General features: G+C 43.2%; 1 protein-coding gene across 1 annotated transcript in view; it reads right to left on the bottom strand.

Moving 5' to 3' along the window:
* The window catches only part of Fbxo16 (F-box protein 16), a 36,741-nt gene that overhangs the window by 14,873 nt on the left and 3,546 nt on the right, over positions 1 to 18,322 (bottom strand). The window contains exons 2-4 of the mRNA XM_048330980.1: positions 11,038 to 11,073; positions 5,753 to 5,959; positions 4,464 to 4,628 (exon numbers count right to left, since the gene is read on the bottom strand). Coding sequence (XP_048186937.1) covers positions 4,464 to 4,628; positions 5,753 to 5,959; positions 11,038 to 11,073 — 408 coding nt within the window. The remainder of the gene's footprint in view (positions 1 to 4,463; positions 4,629 to 5,752; positions 5,960 to 11,037; positions 11,074 to 18,322) is intronic.

The raw sequence follows: 18,322 nt of genomic DNA, 5'->3' as shown, positions 1-18,322 counted from the left end.
ATTATTTAACCTTGATAGTAACTTTATAAGTAAGGATTCCCGCTCCTGGTCGACCAAGGAGGAAGTCCACGACAGGAGAAACCAATTATTACCAGAACACCAGGAGAATTTAAATGCAGATTTCAAACCCAGATTTTCTCATTTTGAGGGACTGGAGATTGAACTGAGGGCCTTGAGTTTACTATTTGGGCTTCTCCTCCAACCCCTTTATGTGTTGGTTATATTCAAAATAGGATCTTGCTTTGTGTTGTGTCTCGCCTGTGCTTCTTTATGTCCCTGGAGATGATGGGTGTACACACCACTGTGCCCAGCCAATGGCCAAGATGGAGCCGCACAAACTGTTACGCCCATGATACATCGTCTACTCTATCACTACGGCATGTTGACTTATTCATAAAATTGCTTTACAGCTGGGTGCCGGTGGCTCACATCTGTAATCCTAGCTACTCAGGAGGCTGAGATCCAAGGATCACAGTTCAAAACCAGCCCAGGACCTCTGCCAGATTCATATTTGTGTGTGTGTGTGTGTGTACACATATACTTACAAAAAAAAAAGATGCTACAGTCCTAAACTGTAAGCCCAGAGACAATTTCAAATTACACAGACTATAGATTTGATCCATTATCCAAACCTCAACCACTCCCCCAAAATACTTCTGCTTAATTTCTAAAATTGAAAGTCTGCCCTTTGTGTGCAATTCATGAGCTTTTTTTTTCTTAATGTGGTTGTAGCCTGCGGGGAATGGTACTGGTATGTTGAGAAGCTATTAAGAGCTTAATTTTTTTTCATTGAGAGATTAAGAAAGGTTTCTTTGGTAAATTGGTTTGCTTCAGTTGTTTGTAGAAATTAAGAAAATTCCCAGTTGGAGTTGGGGTGTAGCTTATTTCTGTCACAGGGCAATGCAATATCCAGTATTATAATTACAATATTCGTTTATGTTTGCCCTGGGCTACTGGATGTGGCTCTGTGAAAACAATATTAGGATTTTTTCTTCCCTTTACTTTCTTTTTTTTTCTGGTCATGGGGCTTGAACTAAGGGCCTCGGCATTGTCCTTGAGCTCTTTTGCTCAAGAGCTCTACCACTTTGAACCACAGCTCCACTTCTGGTTTTTGAGTGGTGAATTGGAGATACGAATCTCACAGGAACTCTTCTGCCTATTTCTATTAGCTGGGTTTCTCTCCTCTCCCCAACAGCAGCCTGAGCTTTAGCCATTGAATGCTGTTCCCCACACCCCAAGTAGAGTCCAGAAAAAGACTGATGAGTCAAGAGGTCATAGTTACAAGAACTTTTCAGATGCTGCATTTGAATTTGTTTCTATTTAAAGAAAAATTAGCACCCTAGTTAGATTAGCCAACATCAAGCATTGAACAACAAATGTCGGGGATGTGGGAAAAAAGGAACCCTACTGCTGGCAGAAATGTAAATTAGTACAACCACTCTAGAGAGCAATCTGGGGGTTTCTCAAAAAACTAAACATAAAACTGGAGCGCCTACCCAGAACACCACAGGCCAGGGTAGCATAAAGATGCTGGCACATCCATGTTCCTTGCTGCGCTAGTCACAATGGCCCAGTTATAGAAACAGCCCAGATGCTCTACAATAGGTGAACGGATCAAGAAAATGTGGTACCTACACACAATGGAATTTTACTCATCCAGTAGAAATAATAAGATCACGTCATTTGCAGGGAAACAGATGGACCTTGAACAAATCATGTTAAGTGAGGTCAGCCAAGCTCAGAGAGACAAATGGAGTGTGTTTTCTTTTCCTTTTTTTTTTTTTTTTTTTTTCCAGTCCTGGGCCTTGGACTCAGGGCCTGAGCACTGTCCCTGGCTTCTTTTTTTTTCAAGGCTAGCACTCTGCCACTTGGGCCACAGCGCCACTTTTGGCCTTTTCTATATATGTGGTGCTGGGGAATCGAACCCAGGGTTTCATGTGTACAAGGTGAGCACTCTCCCACTAGGCCATGTTCCCAGCCCTGTGTTTTCTCTCCTATGCGAATGCTAGATCTAAAATGGCAGGACATCATACACTATACGGGTCTCTAGGCATTCACACACAGTGAGCCCAAAGGAGGGCGCTCTTAGGAGAGGAGGACAAAGGTGCAATTCCTATGTGCATGGGCTCATATAAAATAATATGTATCAAAATGAACTCTAGGAAATAGAAACAAGAAATTTTTCTTTGCTGCTGTTTTTCTTCTTTTTTTAAATTTTTGAGGGTCTTGTTTGCATATTTATCTGTCCTTGAGAGGGTATAGAGAGGCACAGAAATGGAGGACAAAGGGTGAACAAATGCAGCACTAATACTCACTAGACGAAGTTGAAAATGCACTGTACAACTTGGGGGGGACGTTGGGAGGGAAAAAGTGGGAAAGAGAGAGAGAGAGAAAGAAGGGGGAAGAGGTGACATTGTCCAGAAAGAAATGTACTTTTTACCTGACTTATGTAACTGTAACCTCTTCTCTGTACATCACCTTTATAACAACAACAAAAAATTTTTTTTTAGCAGTATTGGGGTTTGAATTCAGGGCCTCACACTTGGGCCATGTCTCCAACTCCTTTTGCGCTATTATTCTGTTTTTGTTTTTATTTTTCTTTACAGGTAAGATGTCAGGATTTTTTTCTTCTTAGCTGGCCTTGGACAGTGATCTTCCTACCTATAACTCCCGTGTAGCTTAGATTACAAGTATGTCTCACCGCACTTGGCTTATCAGTTGAGATAGGAATTTTACTAATTTTTTTGCCCAGTTGGCCCTGAACCTTGATACTCCTAATCTCTTTCTCCCAAGTGGCCAGGACTCTAGGTGTGCATCACTACAGCCACTTAAATGTATGATTTGTAGCCAGGTGCTTGGTGGTATACACCTGTTACAAACACCCGCTACTTAGAAACTGAGGCTTGAGGATTCTGAGTTCAAGGTAAGCCAGGGCTACATAGACTTCATTATAAAAACATTAATTAATTAACTTAAAATGATAAAATTGTTTTTTGAAAAGAAATCTTTATGAGGTACACCAACTACCAAAATTAAGATGATTCGTTTTATCAGTATAATTGTAGTGATATTAATTATGCATAATTCATCACTACCTAAATGTAGATGAAATCTACTTTTAAAACACACAATAAAACCTAATGCTAAATGGAGTTTAGTTAAGAGTTATCTGTTCATATTTCAGAAAGATGCTTCCATTTTTAAAAGATTCACTGCAGGGGCTGGGAATATGGCCTAGTGGTAGAGTACCCGCCTTGTATACATGAAGCCCTGGGTTCGATTCCTCAGCACCACATATATAGAAAAGGCCAGAAGTGGTGCTGTGACTCAAGTGGCAGAGTGCTAGCCTTGAGCAAAAAGAAGCCAGGGACAGTGCTCAGGCCCTGAGTCTAAGGCCCAGGACTGGCAAAACAAAAAAGAAAAAGATTCATTGCAGTGTGTTTGCAGATTATGTTAGCCTGTGGTTTCAAAAGTCATTTAAACATTAATTGACACATAATTTTTCAGCAGCTCATCCATTTACAAAATAACATACAACAGGGCACATGCATAGATAGCATCATAAACAAAGGCGCATAAAAACCTTCATAAATTATATAACCAGCTTCGACCACAGGAATGAACATAAAACTGGTTGTAATGCATTGAAAGCCACAAGCAAAACGCTTCCTGCATTATTTACGCTTGATGATTACGTGTAAGACAGTTTGTGGCTTAGAAAGGAATCCTAAGTGTGCCATTCTCTTCTACCCTCATGAGCACTTGAATGGAGAACTTTCTTGTAGAAATGACACACAAAATTAGCCTCAGGGCTGGGGATGTACCCCTGTGATAGAGGCTGGCCAAGCATGCAAGAGGCCTGGGTTTAATGTCCAGCAGTGTAAATTAGAGCTCAACAAACCTTAGCTCACCTTATGGACTCAGAGCACATTTAAATTAGCGTGGTCACAGACACTGCGTAATACCCAGAGTTTCTGTCATGGGTATCATCTGAGATAGGGGGTCCGAGGCAGAGCAGGAAGTCCCGCTCCTCATCCTGCCTTCTTGGAGGATATCCAGGAAAGGCTGCTAACTAACATGGGCTATGGAGCCTCAGAAAAGGAGAATTTTGAAATCATAATGCATTTCCTTTGAACAGTTTTTCTTTCTAAACTTGACATTTGGCCATTTACTGTAGCTGACATAAATAGTTTGCCTTTTCTTCTTAGTGCCAGTACTGGGACTTGAACTCAGGACCTCGACACTGTCCCTGACCTTCTGTACTTAAAGCTGGTGCTCTACCACTTGAGCCACAGCTCCACTTCTGGCTGTTTGCTGGTTGACTGGAGATGAGAGGTTCATGGACTTTCTTGCCTGGGCTGGCTTTGAGCCACAATCCTCAGATCCCAGCCTAGATGACTAGCTAGGATTGCTGGTGTACGTTTCAGGCACTCTGCGGGTGAGCTTCTTTTCCTCACGTTTACCTTGGGCTTGGTGACATGAAGTACTCTCACCATGTGAATATAATGCTTCTTCCACACCCCTTGCTCAAAGGGAGTCGGGGAGAAACCGATGCACCAGTTAAACCGCAAGCATTTGAGCATCCACAGCTGGTCCAGCTCAGCTAAGTTCTTCCAGTGCCAGCTCACCTGAAAAACAATCACCATGAAGAGTGGAACCTGCCCTCCCACTTCCCGAGCCCACTGCCTTGGCTTCTGAGCTGTTATTCTGTACTGAAAGTATCCTGCGTTATTTTCCCCCAAATCCTAGCCTAAGCAGTTGTCTCCTGCCTAGCACACTTCTAGGAAGGCAAAAAGATCTTGCCTCACTGTTAATTCAGACTTAGCAAGAGTCAGTCAGGGTCAGCGAACAACTAGGCACCTGCTAACCATCCTCAGAGCAACAGCCGAAGTGTAAGAATTACTGTCATGGTTGTTATGATCATCATCATTACTATTATTATGATAGGCCAGCACTGTGACTTTGGGATCTTGTACTCTTGCAGGACTTTTTAATGCTCACAGATAGTGCTTTTACTGCTTGACCAATGCCTCCAGCCTTGCTTTTTGTAGGTGATTTGGAGATGGAGTCCTGATGACTTTTCTGCCAGGGCTGGCTTCAAACCATGATCCTGCTATCTCAGCCTCCTGAGTAGCTAGGATTACAGGTGTGAGCCAGGGTGCCGAGCTCCCCCCCACTCTTTAATTTCACTAAATGCATATTTCATAAACGTAACATCATTAATGGCATTATTTAGCATGTAGGCAGAGACTACACAGTGACTGCCAGTTTTATAGCCTAACTAAAGTAACTTCATTCTAACACCCTATGGAACCACCTGTAAGAAATGAGTGGCTATCTTCTTCTCAGAGGCCTCTGTGGACATACTGCTCATTTGGGCCATTTTCACACTCTGTATTTTCTCACGAGCGCCTTACATTGAGCTCTTTTTATGTTTGTTTGACTGCACTGAACAACTTAGGGTTTTCTTGTAGCTATATGCTGTGTAATAAGACTGTCTTATTCAAGAACCATTTCTCCCAGGCATGCATGCCTGTCTCCTCAGCTAACAGATAATTTTCCAAGGACACTCATTGTGGGGATCAAGTGCTAAATACAGAGTTAGGCACAAAGGAGGCTGATGGTCTTTCAAACTTCACGGACTCAACATCTATTGCGCGCATGGGGATTTTCCTCTTGGGTTAGTTATGCAAGTCTCAGAGGCTCCTAAGTTGTCCTTACAAAATGCCCCACGCCACTCCGTTGCCTTTACCTGGGCACAACGACAAAGGCTCCGGGGGTCCAGAAAGGAAAAGATGTAGATGGATAACACGCGTGGGAGTATGGTAGTGAAATCCACGGCTTCGGCTGGAATTTTTTCCTGCAGCTTCCGGCAGCAGAACTTCTGCTGGGACAGGGAACAGCGCTCCAGCAAGCTGGCCAGGATTCTTCTCCTTTGAGAGTCTGTCCATTTATCAAACTGGAAAGGCAACAAGGCCAAAGACGAAAAGCTGCAGGGTTAGTCTGAGAGCAGAGATTCACTCTGAGGATGGGACAGGAAGGACAAGGAACGCAAGCTAGGCAATGTATTGCTAATGTGGAGCATGCATTTCGGTCCCAATTCAGGACCAATTTCAGGTTCCAATCCACGTCTGCCATTTACCTGTCCTTTTCAATAATATATATATATATATATATTTTTTTTTTTTTTTGCCAGTCCTAGGCCTTGGACTCAGGGCCTGAGCACTGTCCCTGGCTTCTTTTTGCTCAAGGCTAGCACTCTGCCACTTGAGTCACAGCGCCACTTCTGGCCATTTTCTGTATATGTGGTGCTGGGGAATCGAACCCAGGGCTTCATGTATACGAGGCAAGCGCTCTTGCCACTAGGCTATATCCCCAACCCCTCAATATTTATATTTGTGAGCCTGAGCATGTTGGTGTGCCCATGGAAGCGCATCTGACCTCAGACCTTGAGTTACATAAGAATGATAAGCAGCTGTGCGCTGGTGGCTCACACCTATAATCCTAGCTACTCAGGAGGCTGAGACCTGAGGATTGTGGTTCAAAGCCAGCCTGGGCAAGAAAGTCCATGAGAGTCTTATCTCCAGTTTATCCCCAGAAATCGGGAAGTGGAGCTGTGGCCCAATCCCCAAGTTCAAGCCCCACAACTAAAAAACAAAACAAAAGAAAAAAGAAAGACAAGTTAAGAACCAGTCCCATGGGCTGGGGATATGGCCTAGTGGCAAGAGTGCTTGCCTCGTATACATGAGGCCCTGGGTTCTATTCCCCAGCACCACATATACAGAAAATGGCCAGAAGTGGCGCTGTGGCTCAAGTGGCAGAGTGCTAGCCTTGAGCAAGAAGAAGCCAGGGACAGTGCTCAGGCCCTGAGTCCAAGCCCCAGGACTGGCAAAAAAAAAAAAAAAGAACCAGTCCCATGCATGAAGTTAAAAAATAAACTGCCAAGAAAAGGGCCTGAACAGCCTTTTTCTGTTCAAATAGCTTTCCAGTGCTAAGAATTCGAGGGCTTGAAACAAACCTTTGTGATCACAGCTGCAGATAAGGTAGGGCATGCAAATAACCTTGGCCCAGAGTAGGTTAAGTGTTCGCTACCAGGTCAGGGATGGGTGTGATTGGAAAGGGAGTGTGGGTGAAGTGGGAACTGGCCAGAGAGAACCACAGAGGGCACAAAAGTCCAGGAATCTCGAGTGGGTCCAACCACAGCTTGGGCTCCTGGGTAGGTTTCCCAGAAATGGCCCTAAAATCACACTCCCCAGGCCGGGGACTGGCAGAACGTGGGAACTGGTAAAAACCAAAATGGAGGCTCCTTCAGGAAGAGACTCCACCACCTGAGTGCGCCATTTTGCCAGAGTTCCTATGTCCATGACAGGCCATGGGAGAGAAACTGGGGAAGACAGAACTAGTTGTATCTTTGTCTATCCTTATGTTGCATAGATACATAGTTAGTACAGTTTATTACGGAGTAGCCAGAAGCTTACAATGCCTTCAGTGTGTGATCATAAACTACAATGCCTATCTAAAAAACCACAGAAAGAAAGGCTTTGGATAAGTCAATTTCATTATAGCCATATGCTCATTTTATAATTAGTAGGGATATATCTTGATTAAAAGTACTCTGTATCATAGAACCACAGCTCTACTTCAAGTGTTGCTTTTTTTTTTTTTTGTAGTTAATTGGATATGAGTGTCTCTTGGGAATGTTTCCTGCCTTGGGCTGAATTTGAACTGCAATTCTCAGATCCTGGCCTCCTCAGTAGCTGGGATTACAGATGTGAGCTTTGGTGGCTTTTATAGTAAGTGTGGGAGACCAGAGAATGACAAAGGAGATTGGAGGAGTACACAGTTCTCAGTTTTGAACTGGACTTCCTATCATTTTCATTTGAGAGGGGAAGAAAGAATCTGCTCTGTTTGGTTTTTTCACTTACTGTTGAGCAGTTCTGTGTGACTGCGTAGAGACATGAGCTCTGGGGGCACGGGGGATGCTTAGGGTTACAAAAAACCATGTTACAGGAGAAAATTTATTATCACTGCAAGAAATCAGATCTAACTCAAATGCCTGGCAGTAGGGGATCAGCGGGGCAAACTGTAATATATCAATATGACAGGGAAAGTATGGCATTACAGAGGGCTTCAGAGGGAGGGCTGGGGGCTTGGGAGTGGAAGAGAAAAACAGCGTCCGGATGAAACGCAGTGCCCAGAGCTTTTCAGAAGGGGGTCTAAGGAGCCAGAGCGGGACAGGATTTCTCATGGCCTTCCAAGCCACTGCCTAGAAATGTGAACTTGGGCCACCGCTGCCCCTTAACTGTCAAAACTTGTGCCCAGAGACTCAAGCTATATGAGGGTTTATTAGCCTCCTGCTTAAAGATATCCTCACTTGGTTTGTGCATTAAGTCATTGTATATCCCTGTCAAGTAGCCTTTGATGTGTGTGTGTAAGTGTTGTGTGTGTGTGTGTGAGTGAGTGGTGTGAACTTGTTTACTGGAGCATAGGACCGGAGTCAGGAAATATTACCCTGGACATGGGCTCTTCCAGCTCTGCATTCTTTTCAATGTCTGGGGGAGTTTCCCTCTACACAGTGGTAAGTATCTTGTAAGAGCAAGTCTGTATAAGCCATTCCTTCAGAACACTGATTCAGAGTAATTTGAATTCTAAGTCCTAAAATAAAATTATGGGTTTGTTTTGCACTTGTATGGATCGATAGGAGGAAATATTGTATGGTGTCGCACACCCTCAATTTTCTATTATTTCTAATACTCAGAAATATTCTAGCCTATTTTTTATCATTTATACATTAAGAATAATTATGACAACATTTTCAGGCAGTTGTGGAGATTAATGACTAAATACATGTATATAATATGTGTGTATATATGTGTATATATGTAATTTCATGACAGAAATGATAACTATTATTACAAAATGCCATAGTGATGTTAACATGATACATGGATTACATAAATTTTAAAAGATATACACAAAACTTTAAACAAAATGAATCAAATGATTGTTTGTACACTGAAAGGGATGAAAAATATATTACAAGTACAGAGGTGAGCTGGCTTTCTTTGATGTCCACATAAGAGAATGGATACAGATCAGAGAATGGGTGGTTTAAAATGAATTATATATATATATATATATATATATGAATTAAAATTGTGTACCAGTAGCTGGCACTGGCGGCTCACGCATATGATTCTAGCTTCTCAGGAGGCAGAAATCAATTAAAAGCCGGAGCAGATTATTCAGACTCTTTTAACCATCAGAAATCTGGAAGTGGCACTACAACTCAAGTAGTAGAGTGTCAGCCTTGAGCAGAAAAAGTCAAGCAAGAGCATTTGAGGCCCCAAATTCAAGCTCCAGAATCAGCCTGAAGGAATCTATTAAAGAAAACATTGAGATATTTTTCTCTAGAGATTTATAAAGATAATCATATTGGGGCCTGATTCCAATGGTCCAAGGTAATTTATATTTGGCTGTAATTGGTGTTCTTTGCCTCAAGGGATTCTCCTTTCTAATTGTGTTTGTTTAAGCTAATAGAAAATGAATTTGCATTCCTTGAACTGCTACCAATTCTTGGTAGGTAGCTGAGGTAGGTAGATGACTCAGAATGCTGAACAGTAGGGAAAATCCCTTTGGAATTTAGAAGGTGCTAGGAATAATCCCATCAGTATGTAATCCGGGGCTGAGTTAATTGTGCAGGAATTTAGTCATTTCTCACAGTTCTTATATTACCTCTGCAGTAAAAACAACAACAACAAAACCCCAAAAAGCCAAGGACCCAATGTGTGAGACTGAAGGGGAGTTCTGAGGCAGCTCAGGGGCTCACTGGAGTCTCGTCTCGCGGCTTCCGCACACCCTCGAGCACACCATCATTAGAGAAGGTGGCACAGCAATCCTAGCTGCAGTTTCAGGAGAGACAAGAGCTGGGTCAGCTGCCAGGTCCCATTCGTTTTACCCTGAATCACGGGAACCACAGTTTGTTGGTTGGTTTTTAGGGTGTTTTGTTTTGGAGGTGGATAGTCAGGGTACAGAGGGAGGTCTGGTTCCCGGCTTTCTGTTTCTTTATTGATGATACTGTCTTAATCCGGTTGAGTTCCTGAGTCCTGTTGCCAAAAATTCAGCTTCACAAGTAAAATAGGCATATTTTCTTGTTGTTGTTTTTTGTTGTTGTTTCTAACAGGCTTAGTGAAGTCAATCATTAAAAATCCATGCTTCTTCATCAAATCTCACATTGTTCCCTAGAGATAACTTCTTTTTCAAAAGTGTAATATGCATGTCTGTGTCAATTAGGAAGCAGTTAAATTATATTGGAGTACACCATCCCAAGGAATAGTACAGAACAGTTTAAAAAGTAAAGTGTAAGTCGGGGGCTGGTGGCTCACACCTGTAATCCTAGCTACTCAGGAGGCCGAGATCTGAGGAGCGGGATTGGAAGCCAGCAGGAAAAGTCCCTGAGATTCTTACTTCCAGTTAACTACCCCAAAAGCCAGAAGTGGCTAGAGCGGTAGAGGGCTATCTTTGAGCAAAAAAAGCTCAGGGATGGTGCTTAGGACCGGAGTTCAAGACCCAGGACCAGCACACACACAAAAAAAAGGTATTTCCATTTTTTCCCAGACTGAGAATTCTCTTCCCTGAGCCTAGTATCACCCCATTTCCTGAATGTTCTTCCAGAAATTCTATGCGATTTTTTCCCCCTTAGCCTAACAATATCCTACACTGGGGTTTGCAGAACAGAGATAGGATTTGGCAAATACTAAGACAAACAAGACGTTTTGTTGGTCTTTAGTGAAATGCGCACTAGGGGCCGGCAGGGGACACAGCCTCTGCCTGTGGGCGGGGCAAAGGGACTTCCCGAAGGGAGGGGCCGGCCTGTCAGTGCTCAGAGACACTGTCCCAGAGGTCAAGTTAGAGAAACTCAAGTGCAGGGTTTTGCTTTTTATTTTTCCTTATTAAAGAGTCTTGATTCAGGATCCGGATCAGATCAAAACAGATAACATAACAGCATTCAGAAATAAGTATATTTTAAATGCTTACCCATTTTCCCAGCAGAGCTTGTCTTTCTTCAAAAACCTGCAATAAATAAAAGATAATAGTGCGATTTTATATGTCATGGTTCAAAATATCCGTTACAAGACCAGCGTCATTGATGGATCAGTAAATAAAGATGAATTATATCAATTCAGTATAAAGGCTTTATTCCTGAGGATTGGGTTTTTTTGTTGTTGTTTGCTTGCTTTTGACAGTACTAGGATCTAAAATCAGGGTCTTATGCTCCTTGAGGCAGGTACTCTACCACTGATCCAGGCCTTCAGCTCTTCTTAACTTTAGCTATTCTTTTTTTAGATGAGGTCTCACGTTTTTGTCTAGGCTAGGCTTGAACTACAATCTTCCTACTTACATCTCTCCAGTTGCTGAGACTGCAGGTATGGGCCAACATTGCTCTGAGAGAATACTTGTTTATAACCTGATCAAGGCCTCTCTCTTTATGTCGACTAGTTCAAATGAAAGGAGTAATTGTTGACTTTTCTCTTTCTTAAAATAAAATGTTAAGTAGAAAAAAAATATTGGCAGTACTGGGAAATGAACTCACTTGTAAGCAGGCACTCTACCAGTTGATCCACTCTCTCAGTCTTTCTGGTTAGTCAGCTTTGAGACAGGGTCTCACTTTATGACTTCTCAGAGTGGACTGTGATCCTCCTATTTGTTCTTCTCCCTGTTGCCAGAGATCACATGTATATACCAACTGTGTCACCCTACCACTGTGGCCCTGAGCTGGGACATCTGCATGCCACTGTGTCTAGCTACTGGTCAAAATAGAGTTGTGAAAACCTTTTTGCCCCTGTTGATCTCAAATGGAGATTCCACTGATCTATGCTTCAGACAGACTTGAGCCACTAGGCCCAGTCCAACTTAATCTGAAACAAGGTTGTGTGACCCAGGCTGGCCTTGAATTCTTGATCTGCCTGTCTCAGTCTCCCAAGTATTGAGATTACACCTGACTAAGTCATCTTTTTGTTGTTGTTGTTGCCAGTCGTGGGGCGCGAACTCAGGGCCTGAGCACTGTCCCTGGCTTCTTTGTGCTCAAGGCTAGCACTCTACCACTTGAGCCACAGCGCCACTTCTGGCTATTTTCTATATATGTGGTGCTGAGGAATCGAACCCAGGGCTTCATGTGTACAAGGCAAGCACTTTACCACTAGGCCATATTCCCAGCCCTAAGTCATCATTTTTAAGAAGAAATCAGGAGAAAACTCAACTGGAGAAAGAAACCCATTTTAGATTTTGAAAGAAGATGAAAAACAGTAACAAAGAAAAATAGAAAAATGGAGATCCCCTTGCCAAATGTTTAAATATGAATGGCAAGAGAATTTATAAAATTTACGAAGGAGCAGCCCTGATTTTTATATTTAAGCAAGCACTCATGTGAATGGATAGCCATGTTTCTTTGCGTATAAAGGATTAACTTGTACAAATGTGTTTCAGGGCTTGCAAATGGGTGTTATTTGCATAGACCTTTTGATTTTTTAAACTATACTTTGTTATTGGTTATATTTTCCCACAATTTTACTAGCATTAGTTAATTCTACAAAGGGGTTTTATTTCAACAAGTCCCAGGAATACAATGTACCCTGTCCGGACTCACCCCTCCCCTCAGGTTTATTCTATGTATTATATTTTATTTATTTTGGCCAGTCCTGGGGCTTGGACTCAGGGCTGTGCACTGTCCCTGGCTTCTTTTTGCTCAAGGCTAGCACTCTGCCACTTGAGCCACAGCGCCACTTCTGGCCATTTTCTGTATATGTGGTGCTGGGGAATCGAACCCAGGGCCTCATGTATATGAGGCAGGCACTCTTGCCACTAGGCCATATCCCCAGTCCCCTATGTATTATATTTTAGATAGACACCCTATCTTATTTCTGTTGATTCTCCAGGGTAGAACACTGTGCCTGGTGTATCACAAGCACCCAGGATTATGGAATCAAGGTCCGTATGGCTCTAGATGACAGTGTGAGCATATGAACATGTTGGTGTTTTCCTGAGTATCACAGCATATGGGAATCTGAGTGAGTGAAGAAGGCAAAACTAATGTGGGTTTATCTGGGGGAGGAGGGATGAAGAGAGGAGAGAGTAATAAACATATGTGTCTGTCTCTCCCGCTCCAACATATACACCCTCTGTCCGCTTTCAGAATTGAGATCGTGCTTTTCCCTTCCTCTTGGCACTACTGAGGCTCTCCAGCACTGCACTGGAAGAACCTTATATTCCCTGTTTTGGAGTGGATGTTCAGTCCATTCATTTGCAACCAGGCTCTTCCTTTTAAAGACCTGGAACATAGCGGGATACTCATGGCCGAGGCCTGTGGTCCTAGCTACGTGGGAGGTTGAGAGTAGAAAGATCAAAGTGGCCAGGGCAGGAAAGTCTACAAGACTCCATCTCAATGGAAGTTGGCTGTGGTGGTGCACAGAAAGTGTAAAATGCGAGGCCCCAGGTCCAGGTATATACTTGGGTGAGAAACAAGACCCTTACTCAAAAGTAATCAGTGCAGGGGGGGGGGAATGGGGGGATGAGGAGGGGTGAGGTCTGGAAACATGACCAACAAAAAATAAGTATCTGTTTGAAATGGAAATAGTAAAATGGATCTTCATCTGCAGAATGCTGCAGTTTGTTTACATCACAGTTTATCCACAGCCTGCTGTTAAGTCAAAATCCCATGTTGTTACTTCAGTCTGTTGACACCACAATTATATATTTCCCATGTGACATCATCATGGCTAGAAAGGAGATACTTCGGGGCTCCTAAATTATTACTGATTGATGACAACAAAGTGGTTTTTTTTTTTTTCTTGGAACATTCTCAATATGCACTATAATGTGTGAATCATACTCTCAAGGAAGTGTGAATTGCTTGCTTTAAAAAAAAATCCTGTGTATTTAACATATACAACATAGTGCTTTGATCTCCATATAGTAGTGAAATGATTGCTACCTTCAAGCAAATTATAGGATTCCTCACCAGCCACAGTCAGCTTTGAGGGGGGGAGGAGGAGGACTTCTCTTTGCTTTTGTTTTTTTTGTTTTTCTTTTGTTTGGTGTCAGTACTGGGGCTTGAATTCAGGGCCTCTTCCTCTCACTTGGCTTTTCTGCTCAAGGCTGGTTCTCTAGCACGGGAGTCACACCTCCGCCTCTTGCTTTTTGGTGGCTAATTAGAAATGAGTCACAAACTTTTCTGCCTGGGCTGGCTTTGAACCATGATCCTTAGATCTCAGCCTCCTAAGTTTGAATTACAGACATGAGTCACCAGTGTCCTGCTAGGACCACTTCTAATTACAACACTAGGTGGCAAAAATATACACATTTGTGTATGTGCGTGCACATGCGCGTGCGTGTGTACATACACACACACACACACACGCACACACACACACACGCACATGCATGCTCAGGATTGAAACAAGGGCTTTGTGCCGGTGAGGCAAGCACTCTACCGGTGAGCTAGATCTCCAGCCAAGAAATATGTATTTCTGGAACATTCCTCCACTCAAAATTCTCAGTGCTTGAATTACTTTGTTACATTTTCTATCCTGATGTTACTTTTTAAGGCACCTTAATTTGAATTCAATCTCTGTGTAAAAACTGCTGTGAAGTTACTCTCCTGTGACTTTTTCTTTTGTCTGAGGCAGATATGTAGTGCACATTTGACTACAGAATAGAAGACAAAATTAAAAGTGAAATGGGATCTTACAATTACATTGATCACTGGTGACAAGGCCCTGGTCTTGCAATGTAGAAAAACCCTTGAAATTACTAGATAGATGCCTCTAGTCCTTGGCCAATGTTTCTAATGCCTTTCACTCTGTCCCAATGAAAGATCTGGAAGAAAGCTAGAGGTCATCTGATCTAACCCATTCCATTTGACAAAGGAGATAAGAGGCCTACTCAAGGCATGGAGGAAATTATTAGAACAGGAGACCTGGAGCCAAGGTTTCCATTCCCCAGGTTGTTGCTCTTCATTTGCTTGCGTGTGTGTGTGTGTGTGTGTGTGTGTGTGTGTGTGTGTGTGTGTGTGTGTGTGTATGCTGGTCCTGGGGCTTGAACTCAGAGCCTGAGCACTGCCCCTGAGCTTCTTTAGCTCAAGGTTTGTTCTCTACCTACTTTCTGTCACTTGAGCTTCAGTGCCACTTCCAGGTTTTTCTGTAGTTTACTGGAGATAAGAGTATCATGGTCGGGTGCTGGTGGCTTATAACTGCAATCCTGGCTACTCAGGAGGTTGAGATCTGAGGATCGTGGTTCAAAGCCAAATTGGGTAGGAAAGTCCATGAGACTGTTATCTCCAATTAACCAGAAAACTAGAAGGGAATCTGTGACTCAAAGGGGTAGAGCACTTGCCTTGAGTGAAAAGGCTCAGGAATAGTGCCCAGGACCTGAGTTCAAGCCCCATGGCCAGCCATTCCCCCCCCCCCCACATCCCCCCAAAAAAAGCCTCACAATTTTTTCTGCCTGGGCTGGCTTTGAACTGTGATCTTCAGCCTCCTGTGTAGCTAAAATTACAGGCATGAGCCACCAACACCTGGCATATTGTTATTTTTAAGGTGTTCTGCAGAGGGGTTACTGTTACATAAGTCAGGTAATGAGCCTATTTCTTTGGGACATTGTCACCCTACTTTCTTTTACACCCATTTCCCCCTCCCATCCCTGCTCACAGTTGCATAATTTTTCACATACTGTCTGAGTGCCATGATTACAATTAAATTGCTTTAAATTTTGAAGCATGAACATAGCATATAAAATAAAAACAAAATAGAAAGCCATCTCTTCTAACAGACATCGCCCCCAGCCACTAATATGCCTCTATTTTTTTTGAAATCAATGTTAATAGTTCAGAATGGGGCTGGGAATGTGGCTTAGTAGTAGAGAGCTTGCCTAGCATGCATGAAGCCATGGGTTCAATTTTCTCAGTATCACATAAACAGAAAAAGCTGGAAGTGGCACTGTGGCTCAAGTGGTAGAGCGCTAGCTTTGAGCATAGAGAGGCTCTTGGACAGAGCCCAGGCCCTGAGTTCAAGCCCCAGGATCTGAAAAGAAAAAAAAAAGTTCAGTCTAACCACATGTAAGTACTAGGTTTATCTATGTTCATCCAAACACACTTGTGTATATACACACACATGCAAAGATTTAAAAAAAAAAAATAATGTCCCTCCAAGCCAGACATGGGTGGCTCATGCCTATAATCTTAGCTATTCAGGAGGCTGAGATCTGAGGATCAAGGTTCAAAATCAGCCCAGGCAGGAAAATCTTATCTCCAATTAACCACCAAAAAGCCAGAAATGGAGCAGTGGGTCAAGTGGTACACTGGCAGAATGCCTCAGAGACGGTGCCCAGGTCCTGAGTTGAAATCCCAGGACCAACATGCAAAATAATAGTAATAATTTTACTTCAAAATAGAGCCTAACTAAACAAAAGATTCTGGGGATATGCAAGTTCTGAACAATGAAGTAATTATTTTCTCTAGGTCTCACCATTAAAAATGACAACATCTACTGAAGAATCAAGATCAGGCAATGTCACACTTGGCTGGAGGTATTGCGGGCTTTATTCCCAGACCTACTGGGAGGCTACTGGAGAACCGCCATGACCTTGAAGGAGCTGCCATGTCCTAAGTCTTGGGGAATACAGCTAAAATCCACTGACCCATTGGTGTGAAATATAAAGGCCAGATCCTCTTCACAAACTATCAGACCTCCCTTAAGATCACACCAGCTTCAGGCTCAGGTCAGCAATGGGGTCAGTGGAGACCTCATGGAGATGACATTCCAGCCCACCTTCTTCCCCTTCCCCAAAAGGGAGCCTCTTACCTGCTCACTCAGAATCCGTTTCTTGGGGCTAGACTGTAATACAGTGGTAGAGCCCCTTACCTAGCATGTGCTTGTTAGGTCCTCTCCCTGAGGGCTACATGCAGATGCCCCCACCTCATTAAGTCTCCACCCAGTTACCTGGGTAACCTGCAGACCTGGAGGCAGTTACCTCCCCTTTCCCTGAGGTCACCTCCTAATCCACCTAGCCACACCCCTTGCCCCTGCCCTAAATAAAGCAGGGCTGGGTGAGGGTCTCTCTCTCTCTCTCTCTCTCCCTTCTCTCTGGCCATGGATCATCTTGGCCACAGGCCAGCAGTTCGGTAATAAACGTTCTCTCCTGCCTGAATACCGTGTGGCGTTCTCCTTTACCGGCTACCTACTTTAAAAACCTAACAGTGCTAAGGCCCCGAGTTCAAGCCTCAGCAGTATAAATAATAAAGGAATCTGTGGTCACACAATCTGCAACAGGTACCCAGGTACTTCTTGGCTATTGAGGCACTTTATTTTCTTCTCCAGAGTGGCTGAATTAATCAAGACTTGATTTTCCAAAGAAAATTTCTGAAAACCACCAATTCAACAACTTTGTATTTGAATTCAAGTCACTTGCTCACACGTGTGTAGAACCTTCACAGTTATATGGGAAAACAGATTTCAAACCTAAACACTGAAGTTGGGGGAATAAGCTGTTATATAAACTGTGGAGAGTGAGGAAATTGCAAACAGGTGCTCAATAAATAATTGTGCTGATGGAAATGATTTTGATAGATTTGTTTGACGAGCATAGATATCAATGGAGGCTGTAACTTGGCCTTTCTCTCTGCTCTCCCAGCTCCTGTTTTGGGGGGTAGAAAGGACGGGGGTCAGTTGTAAGGAGCCTGGGCACTGTCCCTGTGAAATCTTTTGCTCAAGACTAGAACTCTACCACTTTGAGCCACAGCTCTACTTCTGGCTTTTTGAGTGGTTAGCACTGTCCCTGGCTTTTTTTTTTTTTTTTTGCTCAAGGCTAGCACTTTGCCAATTGAGCCACAGTGCCACTTCTGGCTTTTTCTATATATGTGGTGCTGGGGGATAGAACCCAGGGCTTCATGTAAACAAGGCAAGCACTCTTGCCACTTGGCCATATTCCCAGCTCTTGAGTGGATTTTTCCGCCTGAGCTGTCTTTGAACCCTGGTTCCAAACCTTCCTCAGCTCCTCTGCCTCTCTCTAGAAAATTGTTCCCATTTCATATTGGAGTAGAAAGGGAAAGTCCTGAAAGAGGACCTTTGGTCCCTTATGCCTGTAATTCTGGCTATTCAGGTGGCTGAGATCTGAGGTTTATGGTAAGAAGTCAACCAGGGAAGGAAAGTTTGTCAGACTCTTATCTCCAATTAAGCACCAAAAAGCTGGAAGTGGAGCTGTGGTTCAATGGTAGAGCACCAACCTTGAGTGAAAAGGCTAAGAGACAGGACCCAGGCCTGAATTCAAG

The sequence above is a fragment of the Perognathus longimembris genome, chromosome 21, assembly GCF_023159225.1.
Source record: "Perognathus longimembris pacificus isolate PPM17 chromosome 21, ASM2315922v1, whole genome shotgun sequence".
Classification (NCBI taxonomy): domain Eukaryota; kingdom Metazoa; phylum Chordata; class Mammalia; order Rodentia; family Heteromyidae; genus Perognathus; species Perognathus longimembris.
This window is presented reverse-complemented; position numbering and strand designations above follow the sequence as displayed.